Consider the following 20444-nt stretch of genomic DNA (forward strand, 5'->3'; position numbering starts at 1 on the left):
CTACATTATATGTCAATGATTTAGATAACGGAATTGATGGCTTTGTTGCAAAGTTTGCAGACAATATGAAGATAGGTGGAGGGGCAGGTAGTTTTCAGGAAGGACTTAAGAATGGGCAAAGAAATGGCAGATGGAATACAGTGTTGGGAAGTGTATGCACTTTGGTTGAAGAAATGAAAGGGTTGACTATCTTCTAAATGGGGATAAAATACACAAAAAAAAACTGAGGTGCAAAGTAACTTGGGAGTCCTTGTGCAGGATTCCCTAAAGGTTAATTTACAGGCTGAGTCTGTGGTGAGGAAGGCAAATGCAATTTGAAATGCATTCATTTCAAGAGGACTAGAATATAAAGATTGTAATGTTGAGACTTTATAAAGCATTGGTCAGACCCCACTATAAGTATTGTGAGCAGATTTGGGACCCTTATCTTTATCTTAGAAAGGATGTGCTGAAACTGGAGAGGGCTCAATAGTTTCATGAAAATTCTTCCAGGATTGAATCTCTAGACATATGAAGAGCATTTGATGGGTCTGGGCCTGTATTCACTAGAATTCAGAAGAATGTTGAAAGAGTGGATGTGGAGAGGATGTTTCCTATGGTGGAAGAGTCTAAGATGAGAGGATACAGCTCAGAGTAGAAGGGTGTCCTTTTAGAACAGAGATGAGGAGGAATTCTTTAGCAGAGAGTGGTGAATCTGTGGAATTATTTGCCACAGACAGCTGTGGAGGTCAAGTCCATGTGTAAATTTAAGGCAGAGGTTAATGGATTCTTGATTGAGGGTATAAAGTGACACAGCGAGAAGGCAGAAGATTGGGGCTGAGAGGAAAATTGGATCAGCCATGATGAAATGACAGAGCAGACGCGATGGGCCAAATGGCCTAATTCAGCTCCTCTATCTTGTGGTCTTATGGACTCGTCCATGCCTCGCTGCGACGCTAAACGCCTGACACTTAAACGCAGTACAAAATATTAAAGCTTTTAAAAGGTTAAAATGCATACACCTAAAACATTTAATATGAGACTTCATTTCCTTGTTTTCTATTCGCGATCAAATCTGCACTTTGCCGTTCAAATATTTTAACGCAGTGAGTTGTCCCTGGTTCAGCACGGTTGATAGTCGCAGCCCTTTGCCGCTGAGTCGGTGCGAGCAGGCGCACACTGAACGGACATTCCCCTTCCCGCCTGCATCGAGAGCTGAACCGAAAACCGGGCGGTCCAGCGGCCTGGTTCCTCACGGCTCGATCTCGCTGCTTGTCCCCCGCGACTGTCACTCTGACCGCTGGCTGCTGTACTCGTGTGCCGCCGACTCGGTGCCTGTCTGCCGGCGGCATTCTTATTCGGACACGCCGTGTAACCTCTTTCTTTGCGTCAGAAAATACATGTGCACCACTAATTATCGTTTCTTTTTTTTTAATGTTTAATCCATCGGAGTGTGCACTCGGGGCCGACTCAGTGTGATGAGCCGGCAGGGCGGTGGGCAACAGCCAGCCTGGGCCGGGCATGCCCTGCCTGCTAAGTTCGTGCTGACGGCCTGCGCCGCCGCTGTGGCAGAGACAGGTGGTACATTTTGACCTTTTGTGTGTAGTTGCCAAGGTTCAAAAGTTTTCCGTTTGCATTTAGATCGATTGTATTTTTATTAACTATCCAGCTGCCCAATTAGTTGCAACTAAATCAGACCGATTCACCTCACTACTGAGGGGGAGGAGTGATTCACTGTTAGGGTCAAAAGTTGTTTGATAAGTTTAGTAAGAGAACAAATATACACACCTGATCAAAAATTTTTTTGAAAACTAGTCTAAGGAAACGCCACTGTAAAGAAACCCAATAATTTAGAAGTATTGTCAACACATATCTTGTGAGTTGTATTTTTTTTAAAATTAGGAAAGTTTCAGGAAGAATTAAAGTGAATAGTCATAGGAATGCAAAGGCAGCTTGGTTTAAAACAAAGTCCTGAATGCGTGAGAGGTATTGGAGTACTAAAGAGAGCGATGTTTGACTTTTGTTAAATAATAACTGATACAAGGTTCGGTATAGAAACACTGGGAGTATCTTGCATAAATATGTAGGTATGTTATGAATGGTTGCTTATGATTGTAAAGCAGGCACCAGAATATTTGGTAACATTTCTGCAAACTGTACAGATCCAGGATTATAGTTTATAGAATTTTATTAATTCTACGTTATATTTATTTGTTATTATGTTAATTACCCTTTTTCTGTTTTAGTAACGTTTCCACTTGATTTGACTAAAACAAGACTTCAGATTCAAGGGGAAGCAGCTGATCAATTGCATAAAACATGGAAGCCTTACAGGGGAATGATACAGACAGCCTTTGGAATAGTTAAAGAGGAGGGCCTGTTTAGGCTGTGGCAAGGTGTCACTCCTGCCATCTACAGACATATAGGTGATGGCCTGTTGAAAAATGTTGTACTGTTTTATTCGTTAAGTAATCAAAGTTTTAATTCAATGCTGTACCATTCCTGTGCCCATTTTCTTGATAAACAAGTTTCTCTTGGATTACACTTAATGGTTAGAAATGTTGAGTGCTGTGTTCATTCTGTGACATAATTTGCTGCCTCATTGCAGAAGTGCATGATACTAACTTTATCACATAAAGACCTATTTTCTGTAAAGCTAGCAGCTTGCATTTTATATATTCATTAGGTGGTTTACATCATGTAAGCCTAAATATAAAGGATCTATAAAAAACTGGAGCAATGTGAATTAAAATCTGACTTATGACATCAAAAGTAGCAAGGTAGATTATGGGATGTCATAGAGTTGGGGAAGGATTCTGCATTAAAATAGGCCCTTTGGCCCACTGAATTCTCGCAAACACGCACTTATATTTATTACACTAATTCTACCCTAACCCATTTATTCTTTGTACTTCCTATTGATTATTTTCCCCACCCCCCAGATTCTACCTGTTATTTGTATAATGCAGACAATTTATGGAGGCCAAATAATCTCCCAACCTGCACAGTTTTGGCGTGTGGGAGGAAACGCACATGGTCACAGGGAGAACATACAAACTGCATGCAGATGTACCAGTGATCAGAATTGAAAGTGGGTTTCTAGAGCTGTGATACAGTGCTCTACTAGCTGTGTAATCACTACGGTGACAAATTCTCCCACAGTTGATCCAGATCCCAGTTGCTGTGTTGAGAGATGATACAAGTGCCAATTGTCCGTATCAACATACACATATGTTAGAAAGCAATGTTTTGTGATTCATAAACTGGTTGAAAATTAATAGACTTGTCAGCAGATTGTCCACCATCCTCTCACCATTTTGGTAAAAGTATGATGTGCTGAAAGCAAAAAGAAAAATGAGTATAATATCCACTTATTGTGTTTGCATTCTGAACGTGGCCTTTATTCTCACTAATATTCTTTCATTTCTCTATGTTGGGTACCAGTGTATTCAGGTGTACGGATGGTTGCATATGAACAGCTTCGTGATTCACTACTTAAGAAGAACGATGATGGCTACTTCCCTTTGTGGTAAATGTGAAGGACAACTGTGAAATAAGATTATCAACTTGGTTCACTTTTTTCTTGGTTAACATAAAGGTCTTTTGTAGTATCCTTTACACAAATGTCAAAAATAGAAAGATGAAGGAAAAGGATTTATTATTTTTATTTTGGCCAGTAGCCAGCAGTTTAGACACATTTCCCACAATGAATACCAATGACCTTGTAATTCATTTCTAGCTGCTTTCCTTTTGCTGTGGCACACTGCAATCATGTACACAGCACTATGGTTTTGATATTTTGAGTTGGGTTAATTGTCCTTTTGGCCCTAGTTTGAGCCCTTAAGGGAGGTATGTTAGAGTTACTGAGTGTGGAAGACTACACAGGATATAAAAATCATTGGATTATTTAAAATGCTGCATTTTCAAAGAAATTCTGATTATTGCAGGTAGATAATTTAATAAAGAGCATGAAATTTGCTGTCAAAGTAGTGTACCAATATAGATACAATATGACATCCACTCACATCTAATCACTGCCAGTTATTCTCTGACATACTGTAAGTTAAATATTACAAGTTGTCTATCTTATTTCTTTGAAAATGAATAATTACAAATTTAAAATACATAACATTACAAATTTAAAATACATAGCATTAAAGCAAAAGTAACTTTTGTTTTCTTTGCATTTCCACTGCTAATTTGGGATTTATTTCTTTGTGCTATTGATTTGACATTGAATTCACCATATCTAATGTACACTTCCTTCTCAATTCATGCATTATTAATTTCACAAGTCTGCAATCTGATTATTTAATCAATCATTTAGTTGCCCTTTTCAATAATGTTTTAGGCACTGTGTTTTCCTCACTGCTACCTTATCATCTCTCATCGATAAGATGTGCGGACAGCCCAGCACATCTGTGAATGTGAACTTCCCTCTATTCAGGACACTTACAGCAGCAGGTGCGTAAAAAGGACCCAGGGGATCATCAGGAACTCCAGCCACACCAACCACAAACTGTTTCAGCTGCTTCCATTTGGCAAACAATACCACAGTTTTAAGGCCAGGACCAACAGGCTCTGGGATAGCTTCTTTCACCAGGCCATCAGATTCATCAATACACACTGATCTAATTGCATATCTGACTGTATGTTGGTCTGATTGTGAACCAGACAGTACATACATGTATACAAAACAATTATGTACACAGTCTTAGTGTTTGGGTAATATCCTCTCACATTCCCCTTCCTATTGCTTGTACATTGGGATAGAGACGCAACATAAAAGATTCTTACTCCCTCATGTTGTGAGCTGGATGTAAGAAATAAAATAAATCTTAATATATGTCAAAGTAATAGGTATTATATAGCATTAGACACCTTGCCAGCAGAATCAAGCCAAAAGCTAGTAAAGTTTGTAACAGACTGAGATTTCAAATCTGCTACTCTTAAGTCAACATTTTAGTATTTAGTTGTAACATCAGAAGTGGAAAAAATACAGCCCGTTAAATAAAAATAATGCATACAGGGTGGGAGAAATTGATGGGAAACAAAGGTTTAAAATAAATGATCAAAGTAACATATTCAAATAAAGTAAGTTTTGGATAATTTGATCCTGGCATTGTGATTCTGAGAGTTTTTCACATTTTGATGAAATGATGAAGAGGCACGAATTCCATGGAAGGAATATACATGGAAAAACAATGAAAGATTAAAATCCAATTGTGTTTTTTACTTGTATCTACCTTTGGGCAGGAAAGCTGTACTGGGAGGAATGATATCTGGTGCCATTGGACAATTTTTTGCCAGCCCAACAGATCTGGTGAAAGTTCAGATGCAGATGGAAGGGAGAAGGCGGCTTGAAGGAAAGCCTCCAAGGTGAGACATATTGTTAAATCATATATCTTTGTGAACTTAATAAATGCCTTGCATTTCAGGAACAAGAGGAGTCAAACCTTTGAGGCTACTGTGCTGTTCATTTATATAATGCTGCTGTGAATCTATATATATTTCCATAATCTTTCTAATAAAAAAAATCTTATCATTTTGAATCTGGAAAATTCAAATATCCCCAATATCTACAAATGAGTCTAAGAGACCTTTGTCATTGATATTGCGAATACTATCTGGAACTATATGTTCTTCTAGATGACAGATCATGCAAAAGACCCTAGATGGAAGTTATTTAGCTGAAGTATCTTTAGCTATCAGGATAAGTTTGGAAAACTCAAGCTGCTGAAGTGGAAAGTCAAACCAGAGCTGGGAGTGATGTCCTTAAAATAACACAAAACCTTGAATTCACCCTGTCCACCACCAGTGCAGTGACTGCAGCCACAGTAACCTGTATGTCATCCTTCTTTGAAATCACCATAGTTATACAACTTCACTGTGGAAGGGTAAGGGCAATGGATGAATTGGAACTCCTCTACCTGCACATTTTTTAAAAAAATTATTTTTATTTATTTATTGAGATACTACACGGAATAGGACCTGTGAGCCATGCCACCCAGCAATCCACCAATTTAATCCTAATCTAGTCATGGGACAGTTTACAATGAACAACTACCCTACCAACTGGTACATGTTTGAACTGTGGGAGGGAACCATAGAACTCGGAGGAAACCCATGCCATCATGGGGAGAATGTACAGACTCCTTACGGGCAGTGGCGGGTTTCTTACAAGTTGCACACCAGCCTCATTGGGAAATAATTAAGGATTCCTTCATTGTTGCTGATACAAATTCCTGAACCCTACCAATAACCTTCACCACAAGAATCACGACGATACAGTGAGGGATGGGCACTAGAATGAGTATTTGAATAAATGTGCAGCGAAAAATGGTGAGGCACCAAGGAAATTCCATTTGATGTACTTGTCATAGATTTGATTTGATTTCTTTCCTGCGGTTTCACTTTGAAGACCTTTGTAATGTATAATTTTGTTTCTAGGATCCATGGAGTCTACCACGCTTTTGTCAAAATTTTGTCCGAAGGTGGAATTCGAGGATTGTGGGCAGGTTGGATACCAAATGTGCAGAGAGCCGCCTTAGTCAGCCTGGGAGGTAATCTGAAAAATCCATGTTTGCCAAAATATGTTAACAAAATAATTGCCATAATGCCGAAAGACTTTATTCAAACATGACATTGATAGTTAGAAGTAGTACACATGGAATGTGCTGAGGTTAACCCAGAACTCTACTGAGTTTTAATTAAAATGCGAGGTAAGCAAGTCTTTGTGTGTAGTTTTTCATTGATTCTACTGTATTTCTTTGCTCTACTGTGAATGTGAGGCAGCACAGTAGCATAGTGGTTAGCACAATGCTTTACAGTATAGCTGACCCAATTTCAGTTCCCGCTCTGCCTGTACGGAGATTGTATGTTCTCCTTGTGACCACAGGGGTTTTCTCTGAGTGCTCTAGTTTCCTCCCACAGTCCAAAGAAGTACCAGCTTGTAGGTTAAAACCTTACAATGTATTTAGCATAAGTGAAGTTTTAATTATACTGTTTCTTAAATTGCTGCCAGTATTTAGATGCCGAGCAATTTGATTAGACCATAAGACGTAGGAGCAGAATTAGGCCATCTGGCTCATCGAGTCTGCTCCAGCATTCAGTCTCGGCTGATCCTTTTTTCTATCCCCTCCCAGCCTCCGCAGTTCCCAGCCTTTTCCCTGTAACCTTTGATGCCATGATTTCATAGATTAATTTTCATCAAATTGGTGTCATTGATTAATTAATGGATGTCTAGTGCCTTTAAAAAGTGAAGCATCTTCATTATTTTAGATAAGTCGTCACCATATAAATTCATTTTCATTTGATTTTTTTCTGTGACTTTATTTTCAGATCTAACTACCTATGATACAGTGAAATACTTCTTATTACGAAACACAGCTCTGAAGGATGGTAGCTTGTGCCACGCTTTATCAAGGTACTGACTATCCTAAATAACCACTTCCAAACTGTTATACTAACCAATAAAACTCCAATAATCCACCATCCCATTCATCAGAAATACTGATGGTTCAGCATCTAACTCAGTGCTGATTCCTCCATTCTTTTTGACTCACCAGTACCCTGTTCCTTTGCTCACCTTAAGTTTACTGGGGTTCACTGGAAAATTTATTGTGCTACTCAAATGTCTTTTTGAAAAATATAAAGCAAAAGTGTGTTGTGTTAATAATTGAATAATATCCAATAGTTTAGAAACTATGCTGAAACAGCACCTTCACATTTTCCCTTATTGCCACAATGAGGCCACACTCAGGTTGGAGGGAGGGCAACTCTTTATATTCCATGTGGGTAGCCGCTAGCCTAATGGCATGAACATTGATTTCTCCAACTTCCAGTGATTACTTCCCCTCCTCTCCTTCACCATTCCACATTTTCATGTGCCAAATTTATAGTTTAACTGTATAAGCTTTCTTCTGACATTATGAATTAAGATCTTTTGTACTGTGTATCTTCTTTATAAGTAGATATTTCCTTATTTATGGCTGGCGCTCATTTATGGTTGAAAACTAAGGGGAAAAGTTGTATGTTATGGAAACCCTGATGTTTGAGCAGTTTCTTTTGATGCTCTCATCAGATTGCCTATTTAGCTTCTGTGGAGTTTTAACTTCCTACAATTTATATAAATGCCTTGAACGAAGGTACCAAAGTATTGTTGTTAAATTTGCTGATAGGTAAAAAAAGTAAATTATGAAGAGGCCTTGAGATCACAAAGAGAATAGATAAGTTAAGGGTAGGCAACAGGCCGGCAAATGGAGTGTAATGTGAAATTGTTTGTTTTGGTAGGAATTTTTAAAAAAAATAATATATTGTAGAGCTTTGAGATGTAGTGGGAACTAGGCATAATTTGCATAGAGTACTGAAACCACATCTGGAAAGGTTACCACAGATATATAGAAGTGCTCAGTTGACATTGCTTTCAAATCAGCTATGTATTTTTTAAGTAGCTGAGCAGGCCCAGGTCATAGTGGCCCACTGCTGCTCCTAGTTCATTTGTATGTTGATACTTTTATTCACCTTTATGTCATGTTCAGCTAGCAATCTGGGTTGCTCATCATTCAAGCTGGGTGTTAATTATCTAAAAAGTTATCTAAAATGGGCACTTTTAAAATAATAAATCATTTAATCTTAACTGATAATCACAGGTCTTGCACATTTGATTCAGTCTTGATTCTTCTGTCAGTTTTTGTCACAAAGACTGTATTTTTCCTTAGTACATATATATTTCTTTTTCAGTAGTATTAAATCATCCAGTGCCATTTCCCTTCTTGCACTATACATTAACAGGTAATTTCAAAGTAATATAAGACAAATGGAAAATGGCACCGTGTTAAAGTCCTTCTAAATTAAAATTTGTAGCAAATATATTACAGAATTCTTCTATTCAGCATTTGTGCAGGACTAGTTGCTGCTACCATGGGAACACCTGCAGATGTCATTAAAACCAGAATCATGAATCAGACAAGAGACAAACAAGGAAGGTTAGTGTGGTAAATTTAATTTCTGTTCAGATGCAAACATATTTCTACTATAGATAGAAAGCAATCATATTTGGAGTGTGTAAAATGCTTGCTTGTGGGAAATAATCTTTAAGGAATCAGAATCAGGTTTATTATCACTGGCATGTGTCGTGAAATTTGTTAACTTAGCAGCAGTTCAATGCAATACATAATAGAGAAGAAAAAAATAAAATAATAAGAATAAATAAGTAAATTAATTATTGTATACATTATTGAATAGATTAAAATTTCTATTTGTTTAATGCAAAAAACAGAAATAATATATATTTAGAAAGTGAGGTAGTGTTAAAGGATTCAATGCCCATTTAGGGATCAGCTAGCAGAGGGGAGGAAGCTGTTCCTGAATCGCTGAGTGTGTGCCTTCAGGCTTCTGTGCTCTACCTGATGGTAACAGTGAGAAAAGGGCATGCCTTGGGTGCTGGAGGTCCTTAATAATGGATGCTGCCTTTCTGAGACACCGCTTGTTGAAGATGTCCTGGGTGCTTTGTAGGCCAGTACCCAAGATGGAGTCGACTAAATTTTTCAACCCTCTGCAGCTTGTTTTGGTCCTGTGCAGTAGCTCCCCCATACCAGCCAGTGAAGCAGCCTTTCAGGATGCTCTGCATTGTATATCTATAGAAGTTTTTGAGTGTATTTGTTGACATACCAAATCTCTTCAAACTCCTAATGAAGTACAGTTGCTGCCTTGCCTTCTATATAACTGCATTGATACATTGGGACCAGGTTAGAGCCTCAGAGATCTTGACACCCAGGAACTTGAAACTGCTCACTCTCTCCACTTCTGATCCCTCTGAGGACTGGTATGTGTTCTTTTATCTTACCGTTCGTTCACAATCAGCTCTTTCGTCTTACTGACAATAAGTACAAGGTTGTTGCTGTGACATCACTCCACTATTTGGCATATCTCACTCCTGTACGCCCTCTTGTCACTATCTGAGATTCTACCAACAATGGTTGTATCATCAGCAAATTTATAGATGGTATTTGAGCTCTGCCTAGCCACAGAGTCATGGGTATATAGAGAGAGCAGTGGGATAAGCACACACCCCTGAAGTGCACCAGTGTGAATTGTCACCGAGGAGGATGTGTTATCACCAATCTGAACAGATTGTGGTATTCCTGTTAGGAAACCAAGGATCCAATTACAGAGGCCCAGGTTCTGTAAGTTCTCAATCAGGAATGATGGTATCAAATGCTGAGCTATAGTCAATGAGCAGCTTCCTGACGTAGGTATTTGTGTTGTGCAGGTGGTCTAAAGCCATATGAAGAGCCACAGAGATTGCATCTGCGGTTGACTTTTGTGGCGATAGGCAAATTGCAATGGGTCCAGGTCCTTGCTGAGGCAGGAGTTCAGTCTAGTCATGACTAGCCTCTCAAAGCATTTCATCACTGTCGATGTGAGTGCTACTGGGTGATAGTCATTAAGGCAGCTCACATTATTCTTCTTAGGCACTGGTATATTTGTTGCCTTTTTGAAGCAAGTGGGATCAGGTGATATAGGAAATTACAATATATATGCCATGCTTGACTATATAGAGTCGTACAGCATGGAAACAGACCCTTTGGCCCAGCTCATCTATGTCAACCAAGATGTCCTTCCAAACTAATTGAATTTTCTCATATTTTATCCATATCCTTTTAAACGTATCCTAGCCATGTCCTTGTCTTAAAGTCTTTTAAATGTTGTTTTTGCATCCACTTCTATTGTTTCCTCCAGCAACTCATTCTGTATATTTACCACCCTCTGCATGAAGAAGTTACCCCTTGGGCCCCTTTTAAGTCTGTCCCTTCTCACATAAACCTATCACTCTAGTTCTTGATTCCTCCAACCCTGGGGAAAAGACTTTGTGCTTTCATCCTGTCTACGCCCCTCATAACTTCAAGCACCACTGTACTCCAGTCTCCACTACTCCAAGGAATAAAGTCCTAGCCTGTGTTACTTAACCCTAAAATCTAGTGCCAGTATCATAATTGTGAATCCTATCTCCATTCTTTCCAGCATAATGGCGTCTTATAGCAGGTGACCTAAATGGAACATAGTACTCCAAGTGCAGCCTCACCAACATCTTGTACTAATAATATCCCAACTCCTATACTCAGTACCTTGACTGATGAAGATCAATGTGCCAAAAGCAGCCCTTTATGGCTCTGATACCACTTTCAGGGATCTATGTACTTGTACTCCTAGATCCCTTTGTTGTACAACTCTCCCCAGGGACCTATGATTTACCGTGTAAGTCCTACTCTTGTTTGACTTCTCTAAATGCAACACTTTGCACATATCTGAATTAAATTACATTCACCATTCCTCGACCCACTTACCTAGCTGATCAAGATCCCACTGTAATTCTACTATTACCCTTCACTGTCTATATTATCACTTATTTTACTGTCATTGTCAAACTAACCATGCCTTGTTCATTCTCAACCAAGGCACACCACTAGAAATGGGCCTCTAGTCAAAAAACAACCTTCTGCTATCACCCTTTGCTCACTCTCAAGCCAATTCTATATCTAGTTAGCCAGCACTCCCTGGATCTCAACCTAATATACCAGAGCAGCTGTATCAAAGGCGTTGCTGAAGTCCATACAGACTACGCCTGCCACCCTACCTTTATTGACCTTCTTAGTTATCAATATGTAGGAGACATGATCTCCCATGCCCAAAGCAATGCTGACTATCCCTAATCATTGCCTTTCTTTCCAAATGTGTGTCTATCCTATCCTTCAGTAATTTACTTACCACATATGTTAGGCTTTCTAGTCCATAATTGCCAGGTTTTTCTTTACTACCCTTCTTAAATAAAGGCACTATTGTGTGTACCATTATTAAATAAAGTCCGATAGTCTGTAGTCCATTGTGTAGAGAATTGTAGAAAGCCCTCTTCTAGGAAACCTCAGGAGGTTTATGTGCCCTTCCTCCAACTTTGTCTGTTGCATTCAGAGCTTCCAGTTACATGCCATTTCTTTTCACCTTCCTATTCTCACATACCCACTGACTCCCATAACTAGCTTGATTATACCTCTTCCCACCCTGCCAAATGCAAAAATTCTATTCCCTATTCCCACTTCCTCCGTCTCCGCCGCATCTGCTCCAAGGATGAGGCTTTCCGTTCCAGGACATCCCAAATGTCCTCTTTCTTTAAGAATCACGGTTTCCCTTCTGCTGTCATCAATGATGCCCTCACCCGCATCTCCTCCATTTCCCGCACTTCAGCCCTCACCTCATCCTCCCATCACCACAAGAGGGACTGTGTTCCCCTTGTCCTCACCTATCACCCCACCAGCCTCCGGATCCAGCATATTATCCTCCGCAACTTCCACCACCTTCAACAGGACCCCACCACTAAGGACATCTTTCCCTCTCTACCCCTTTCTGCTTTTTGCAAGGATCATTCCCTCCGCAACTGCCTGGTCCACACGTCCCTCCCCACAGATCTCCCACCCGGCACTTATCTCTGCAAGCGTTAGTGCTACACCTGTCCCCACACCTCCTCTCTTACCACCATTCAGGGCCCCAAACAGTCCTTCCAGGTGAGCCAACACTTCACTTGTGAGTCTGTTGGGGTAATCTATTGCATCCCGTACACCCGGTGCAGCCTACTCTACATCGGCGAGACCCGACGCAGATTGGGGGACCGCTTCGTCGAGCACCTACACTCTGTCCGCCACAACAGACAGGATCTCCCGGTTGCCACTCACTTCAACTCTCCTTCACATTCCCATTCAGATATGTCCATACATGGCCTCCTCTACTGCCATGATGAGGCCAAACTTCGGTTAGAGGAACAACATCTCATATACCGTCTGGGTAGTCTCCAGCCCCTTGGTATGAACATCAAATTCTCCAACTTCCGGTAATTCCCTCCCTCTCCCTTCCCCCATCCCAGTTTCACTCTGTCTCCTCTTCTAGCTGCCTATCACCTCTCATGAATCTGCCTTCTTCTACTACCCATAGTGCTTTCCACTCAGATTCCTTCTTCACCTCTCCTGCCTATCCCCTCCCTGCTTCCCCTCCCCCACCCCTTGATCTTTCCTCTGATTGGTTTTCCACCCTCCCCCCCACCTTCTTTATAGGGCCCCTGCCCCCTCCTTCTTTAGTCCTGACGAAGGGTCTCGACCCAAAATGTTGACTGCTTCTTTCAACGGATGCTGCCCGGCCTGCTGAGTTCGTCCAGCTTGTTTGTACGTCTTGATATTCTCACATCAACCTGCTTGTCCTTGTTCTTCTCTACTGCCTTGTTGAGGTCAACCTCAAACACTTAGGTAGCCTGTAGCCCAATGGTATCAACAGTGAATTTTCCAAATTCATGTAACCCAGTGTTCCTTTCCCACTCCTAGCGGTCCATCTTAAGTTCTCCTTTCATTTTCCACTTGTCTCCTGCCTCCTCCCAGATTCATCATACTCCCAACCTGGTTCACCTACCCATTACCCACACACCTGAGTTTCTTCTTTGTATCTCCTCCCCCATCTGGTTCCATTTAAACTACCATTTAACTGATTAACACATTATACATTTAAATACAGGACAAATTGGAACACTCCCAGTACTACTGATGGGTTATCCGTTGTATCCAATGAAGACAGGAGACCTGTGCGGGAGAGTTTTTAAAGTGGGAAAGCTATAGCACTGGAGCAGTTAAGCTCTCTCAACTTCGGAAGTTCATGTCCAGTGGTACAAGTAGATTTCACAACTGGGTTGTTCCCTGATAGTGGTAGATGACCACGACTGTGCCTCATCATGTCCCTTGCTCTCCACAGAGCTGCAGAATCACCTTCTTGACCACGCTGTAGATCTCATTTGCCCAATCCGCTAGAGCTGACTTCACATGCCAGGACAGGCATGTCCCAATCTCACTGGGGTATGAGACCTGCCGACTACCCTCTCCTGGTTCAGTCTGCCAGTCAAAGCAGTGAACCGGGTGGTGTGGCTGTTGTCATATTCAAATGTATATTTATCAAATATACTGGGGGCCACAGCGGAGAGACAAATGTTTGGGGGGGACCAAAGGTAACATTCAAAATAATTGTTGGTACTTTCAAGTTCTTTGTAGTTCCTAACTTGTTGAAATAGTGAAATTGTTTCTTTTTCACCTCGGGCTTTTCTGACATTTCCAGGCCTCAATGTTTGAAACCGCAGTGAGCAAAATAGTTCTAAATTGCCATTCTGCTTATTTCTCACTAACAATCAGTGACAAAGATCACAGCTTGTTGAACACAAACACATACAACTGATGCTGTTTAAAATCTGTTCACTCCAAGCATGGTGTAGCATCTAATGGCGACACAAATGCATGTAACTTAACACTATTTAGAAACTGTTCGGCAACAGCCTCCTGTCTAAATTAAGTGTTGTGGTGTCCCAAATAAATGAAAGGTATCCCAGCAATGTTTTTGATTTGTTTTTGTTCTCTGAGAGTTTTCCCAGGTATGTGTCTGCTCTGATTAACCAATTCCCCAATTAACTGTAATCCACTGTACATACTTTGGGAATACCTTGCAATAAAAAGATAACTCAATTACATATTTTTGTCATCACAAAGCTGGAAAAATTATCAATCGTATATCTTGGTACAGAAGTGCATTTGATGCTTGGCAAATTATCCATTGCTTTGTGTGGCCAAATAAAATCGTTAAGCTGAAATACAGAGTGACAGAGTGTTTACATTCTTTCTAAATTCATCTATACTTTATTCAGTTAATGGGCTTTGTACACACATTTGTTTTAAAAGTGATTTCATTGTATTAATTAACTCTGAGAATTTTGTTGTACTTATTTATTTGCCTTTTGTTTTTGTTACTAGGGGCTTACTATATACGTCCACGTATGATTGTCTGAAGCAGACGATAAAGAGAGAAGGATTATTGTCATTGTATAAAGGGTTTCTGCCAATTTGGGCAAGAATGGTAAATATTGAAAATTTTATGTAATGCCTAAAATTTCTGACTTTAAAACACGTTTGCGTGGAAAGGATTTTATTTAGTTGATTTGATTTTAATTTCTATTTCAGGCACCTTGGTCATTGACATTTTGGCTCACATTTGAACAGATCAGAAAATTAACGGGCCTCAGTTCATTTTGATGTCTACTAGATCTAATATAACTTCTGTGAAGTTCTGCTTTGACAACTGTGATGCTGGAGTGTAGGGAGAAAAATGGAAATAAAATTGAAACTCTTTCACTTGCTCATTGTGGGTATCAAAATGTTATGGTTAGTACCAACTCTGCCCCCCATAAAACAGAAAATTCTGGAGATACTCAGGTGTGTAAATTTTATCAACTCAAATTCAATATAGTACAGCTTTAGAAAGTGAAAAGTAAAGATCACTTTTTAAAAAAAATAATCTGGCTTCAGCTTATATTAATATTGTTTTGTGTTCCCAGATACTGCATTTCCATTAAGTATTATAGATGATGGATACCTGAACTTTTTTTTAAAAGAGGTGGAAATATTCAGAGGTTTGGACAGAAGTTTACAAATGTGATACCTGATCTGCATCTTCACAGACACTGTTTCACCTGCTGAATATTTCTAATATTTTCTAATAAATGAAATTGTTTGAGTCTACAGACAAGACCTTGTTGGTGGATCAGAATGCAATTGTCACAATCTAGAGGGAGGCTGAGTGAAGTGTTGGGAGATCATCAAAAGACAACACTATCATCATGTACATTTGTTTGCCTTACTGTCCAATTTATTAGTACAGTCCAGTAAAACAAATTTATCTATATTCTAAAGCAAGATAAATTGTACAGCACATACTTTCAAATCAAAAGAATTGGTAATTTAGCTGGTGTTAGTCTTTAAGAAAGATTACAATTGGTTGTTGATTTCTGACCATTTACTCCTTGTAGTGGTTAGAAAATTAAAGAATAATAATTATATCTTCAGTCAGACCTTTGATTTAAGATTCTTGTATTTACCCTGTTTCTTAGCCAGGTGTATCTATAGTTTGACTGTAACTTCCATATTGTCCTAACAATTGTCAGTGCTTCTCCTTTTAATAATGAATATTATGCTAGATTTTCAAAGAACACTAACTGGTGGTTCTTTGTGAAGTCTGATGTCATGTTCTTTAAGATTTACTGATATTTTCCTTCATTGTTTTTAGGTTTGTGTCATGCTATTAATTTTGATGTTTACAATTCCAGTTATACAGTGTGCAAAAGTCTTAGGCGCAGGGACATAGCTAGAGTGCCGAAGACCTTTGCACAGTACTGTATTTGTTGTTATCGTGAAGAGGAGAGCGAGTTTGTAAATCTGGCGGGAGCAAAGGATGTTGGGAATGGTGAGAGTGGAGCACCAGGGCGGGGATGGTGTGAGTGCATACAGAATTGATGGATCATTACAGAATGTCTTTTGGTGCTTCCTGCTCCTTCCCTTTTTACCAAACATGACTCCTTGTCCCCTTCTCACTCTCAGTCCACAATAGAGACCCATATCAGAATCAGGTTTATCATCACTCACGTATGTCATATTTGTTTTTCTTTTGTGTGGCTACAGTACAGTACTGTGCAAAAGTCTTAGGCTTCCTAGCTATATTTATGTACACAGTATTATAGATGGATGTTAATTTTTTTAAGGCAACCTTTCATTTTCATTTGACCTTCTGTTAATCATAGGGTTGGTTTTGTTTTTATATTTTATCAGTATTGCATCCTCATGTTACTATTTAGTTTAATCCAAGTATTTGGATTTGTATTATTTTAATAGGATAATCTTATCATATGGCATCTTCCACTTTCAATCATTCTTCTCTTTCCCGTGGGTACTATTTTTTTCCTAGTTAATAGCTACATTGGTAGATGGTATCCACCTGATGGTCTTTTCTTCAAATCAGTTGCTATAGTCCTTGGTGTTCTGCAGTGGTATTTAATACCATTGTAACAATAATAAGGACTTGTATTTTAAGGCACCTGTAACATTCCTGCATGCTTCATCACAACACTATCCAAAAAATTACAATGTAAAGATATAAATGCAGACCATAACCAGATTGATCTAATTCTAAGAGAATTATCTTAGGGAGCATTTTAAAGGAGGAAAGTATTTTAAAGGGAAATGATTTTGATAATCAAATTGGCATCAGAGGTGAAGTGATTAAATTCAGAGATAAGGATGAGAATTTAAGGAACACAGATAATCTGAGTGGTTGATAGGCTGGATTATGAAGATAGGGAGAAAATAGACCATTAGAAGTATGAAAACAAGGATGTGAATTCTAAAGTAAATGTAATGTTTTGGGATGAGATTCACTCAGCAATATCAAATGCAAAGACGAGAACAGGTATGATTTAATGGACTGACTGTTGTGTTTTATTCTGCCGAGCAAGTCTTCCAGTTTTGCTTTTGTTATTTTATTGAACATGAGGGTTATTTTATTAACCAGCAATGACAGTGGACAGCTGCCTTGTTCAATTGCTCGTTGATCTGTGGTAGTATTGATTTGTATTTATCCTTGCTGACAATCAATGCAGATACACCTCAAGGATGTGTACTTAGCCCACTGCTCTACTCTGTTTACACTCATGACTGTGTGACTAGCTACAGCTCAGATAGGATCTATAAATTCACCAGTGACACCACTGTTGTTGGCAGGATCTCAGATAGTGACGAGGAACATACAGGAGTGAAATAGATGGCTGCTTGAGTAGTGTCCCACTCAATGTCAGCAAGATCAAGGAATTGATTGGGGACATCAGGAGAGGCAAGTTAGGAGAATCAGCCCTCATCGAACAGACGCCATTGGAAAGGTTGAGCAGCTTCAACTTCCTGGGTATCAGCATTTCGTAGAATCTGTCTTGAGCTCAGCCTACTGATGCAATCATAAAAAAGGCATCCCAGCAATTCCACTTGATTTGGAGTTTGAGGAGATCTGGAACATCACCAAAGTCGCTTCCAAATTTCTACAGACGTACAGTAGAGAGCATTCTGACTTGTGGCATTGCTGTCCGGTATGGTGCCTCCAATGTGCAGGATCGCAAGAGGCTGCAGAGGATTGTAGACTCTGCCATATCCATCATGGGTACAATCCAACCCACCGTTGAAGACATCTTCAAAGGTCAGTGCCTCGAGAATATGGTGTTGTTAATAAAGTCACTCAGCATCCAGGACATGCTTTCCTCTCATTACTACCATCAATAAAGGTACAGTAGCTTGAAGGCCCACACCAAACAATTTAGGAACAGATTCTTCCCCTCTGCCATCAAATTTCTGAACAGTCCATGAACCTATGTACACTGCCTCGTTATTCCTCTTTCACACTTTCTTAACTTGTCGTAAGCTTATGTCTTTCACTATACTGCTTCTGGAAACCAAAGTTCACAATCTATGTAGTGATACTAAACCTGATTCTGGTTGTGGTTGTCTTTGACTAAATGCTTTTCCATGTCATACATGAGCCTTTTCAGAAGACTTTCCTTCAGTATTGTGAATCACTTTGTATCCACAAAGCTAAAAGATGCATTTATATTCAGCAAGTAAGGTGCTTCTTGATAAAATTTTTCAAGCATTTAAATCTCATTTCCCATATCGAGCCAACTCTTTCAAATTAAATAAACATATTTTTAATTTGCCTTCATATACAAATCCTGTGCATTCATGGTACCTATAGTTGTTAAACTTAATAGCTGTGATTTTGATTTCAGTAGTTCAACTGAATTGTATAGCCAGTTCTTTGCAAATGTTGGGCAATTTTGTTTGCAACTATTCTGCAATGAGCCAAGAGAGTTCCTGCATTTGTCAAGTCAAGTCGCTTTTATTGTCATTTCAACCATAACTGCTAGTACAGTGCACAGTAAAAACGAAACAATGTTCCTCCAGGACCATGGTGCTACATGAAACAACACAAAACTACACTAGACTACCTGAAACAACACAAAACTACATTAGACTTCAGACCTACATGGGACTACATAAAGCACACAAAACAGTGTAATACAGTACAATAATTAACAAACAAGACAATAGACACAGTGAAATGGTAGAAAAGATTTTGTCATTCCCAAATTGATACGAACAGAAATACCATTTAGAAATCAACAAAGAGGTGTTGTCATCTCTTTTGAGAACAATTGGAAGTCCCCTGAAGTATGGAAGCAATCAAATGTATGGTGAAAATTCACCGATATTCTTAAAACTCATTTAAAAACATAAGCTTGGTTCATGAATATATATTTACACTATTTGGCAAGCTTCTGCAGTCTTGACTTAAACCTGACTCCTCTACCTTCCCTGCTCCCCATCCTGTCCATGTGGAGTTTGCACATTCACTCTACCCATTGATGTTCTGGATTCGTCGCATGTCAAATGCATGCACATGGAAAATTTAAAAGGCTACTGTAAATTGCCCCTTGTGTACAAGGGATGGAAATGTGTGGGGAATAAGTTACAGGAAAATTAGTGAGGGAATATGATTGATTTGTGAAGTGACATTCTCAATACAGAAATTATTTTTAACCTATCTCTATTGTGAATTAAGTTACAAGTGACAGCAAAATAATACTTCTGGTTATGACTGGAGCAGACTATTAAGATCTCCTCTTCTGAATGGTGGTTGGTCCATGACATCCTTGTGTACTCAGTCCCAAAGTCTACAAAACATCCAGCTGATGTCAATAGTGAGTTGGATCCACAAATTCTATGCAAATATAACTAATTCCCCTATCCTTGAAGATAATAAACCTGTAAGATTGTCTTGATGACCTGGATCTTGCATTTGGTAGGTGCTATGGGAGTAGCCAAGGCTGGTGACATTTGCCCTAAAGCATTTTGTAGATGGCAGATACCACAGTCATATTGTGCCATTGTGATATTCAGATTTTTGAGTGGTGTTGGAGCTGTACCTATCCAGGTAATGAAGAGTATTCCATTCATACTCCTGGCTTGTCTTTTTTAATCATATAAATCTAAGATTTCAATTTAGTCTCAGGTTGATTTAGTGCACATGAATGCTGCTAAAATACTGTTAATGAGCCATTCTGTTCAAACGAAGTGCAGACTCCAAGAGTGCCATTGAATCCATTCTGTAGCAAAACATCCTTCAGGCCTTATGATCAGTCCTGAACAGTAGAAAGTTGAAAAGGCCACGTGCCTTCTTAAAAACAATGTCTCACGAGCAGATGATATCCCTGCTGAAGTTCTAGGATCTTCACTCATAAAATCACAACCTCATCTTGGAAAGAGGAAGCATCAACCACTACGCATGGATTTCTCTGATCTTACAAGTCTTTGAATTAATCCATTTATAGTCTCAAATTTGGCTGCTCCTGTAAATTAATCTGCAACGTGTGTCTTTTGTGATCTTAACTAATAGATCCAAGCTTAGTACAGACTGATGACACAGCACCCCAACACTTTTCCCAATCTTTTTCCTCAACCATGGGTGGTGCAGTTAATGGAGCTGCCACCTCATGTTTCAATGACCCAGGGTTCAAT

The 20444-nt window shown here is 39.3% G+C and overlaps 1 protein-coding gene across 5 annotated transcripts; it reads left to right on the top strand.

Annotated features, from left to right (window-relative positions):
* The first annotated feature begins 265 nt into the window (after positions 1–265).
* On the top strand, positions 266–15191 carry slc25a27 (solute carrier family 25 member 27). Of its 5 annotated transcripts, none has more exons than XM_073057222.1 (9): positions 266–1560; positions 2226–2405; positions 3424–3508; positions 5236–5358; positions 6430–6542; positions 7321–7405; positions 8859–8966; positions 14811–14913; positions 15018–15191. In XM_073057222.1, exons 1-9 carry the CDS (start codon positions 1458–1460, stop codon positions 15087–15089), a joined length of 972 nt encoding a protein of 323 aa, XP_072913323.1. In that variant the 5' UTR covers positions 266–1457; the 3' UTR covers positions 15090–15191. The 5 variants fall into 5 exon arrangements, with proteins under 5 accessions (XP_072913323.1, XP_072913324.1, XP_072913325.1 ...); XM_073057223.1 differs by having other exon boundaries at positions 270–1557; XM_073057224.1 differs by having other exon boundaries at positions 274–1560; positions 8874–8966.
* The last annotated feature ends 5253 nt before the right edge of the window (positions 15192–20444 follow it).

Source organism: Hemitrygon akajei, chromosome 9, assembly GCF_048418815.1.
Source record: "Hemitrygon akajei chromosome 9, sHemAka1.3, whole genome shotgun sequence".
NCBI lineage: Eukaryota > Metazoa > Chordata > Chondrichthyes > Myliobatiformes > Dasyatidae > Hemitrygon > Hemitrygon akajei.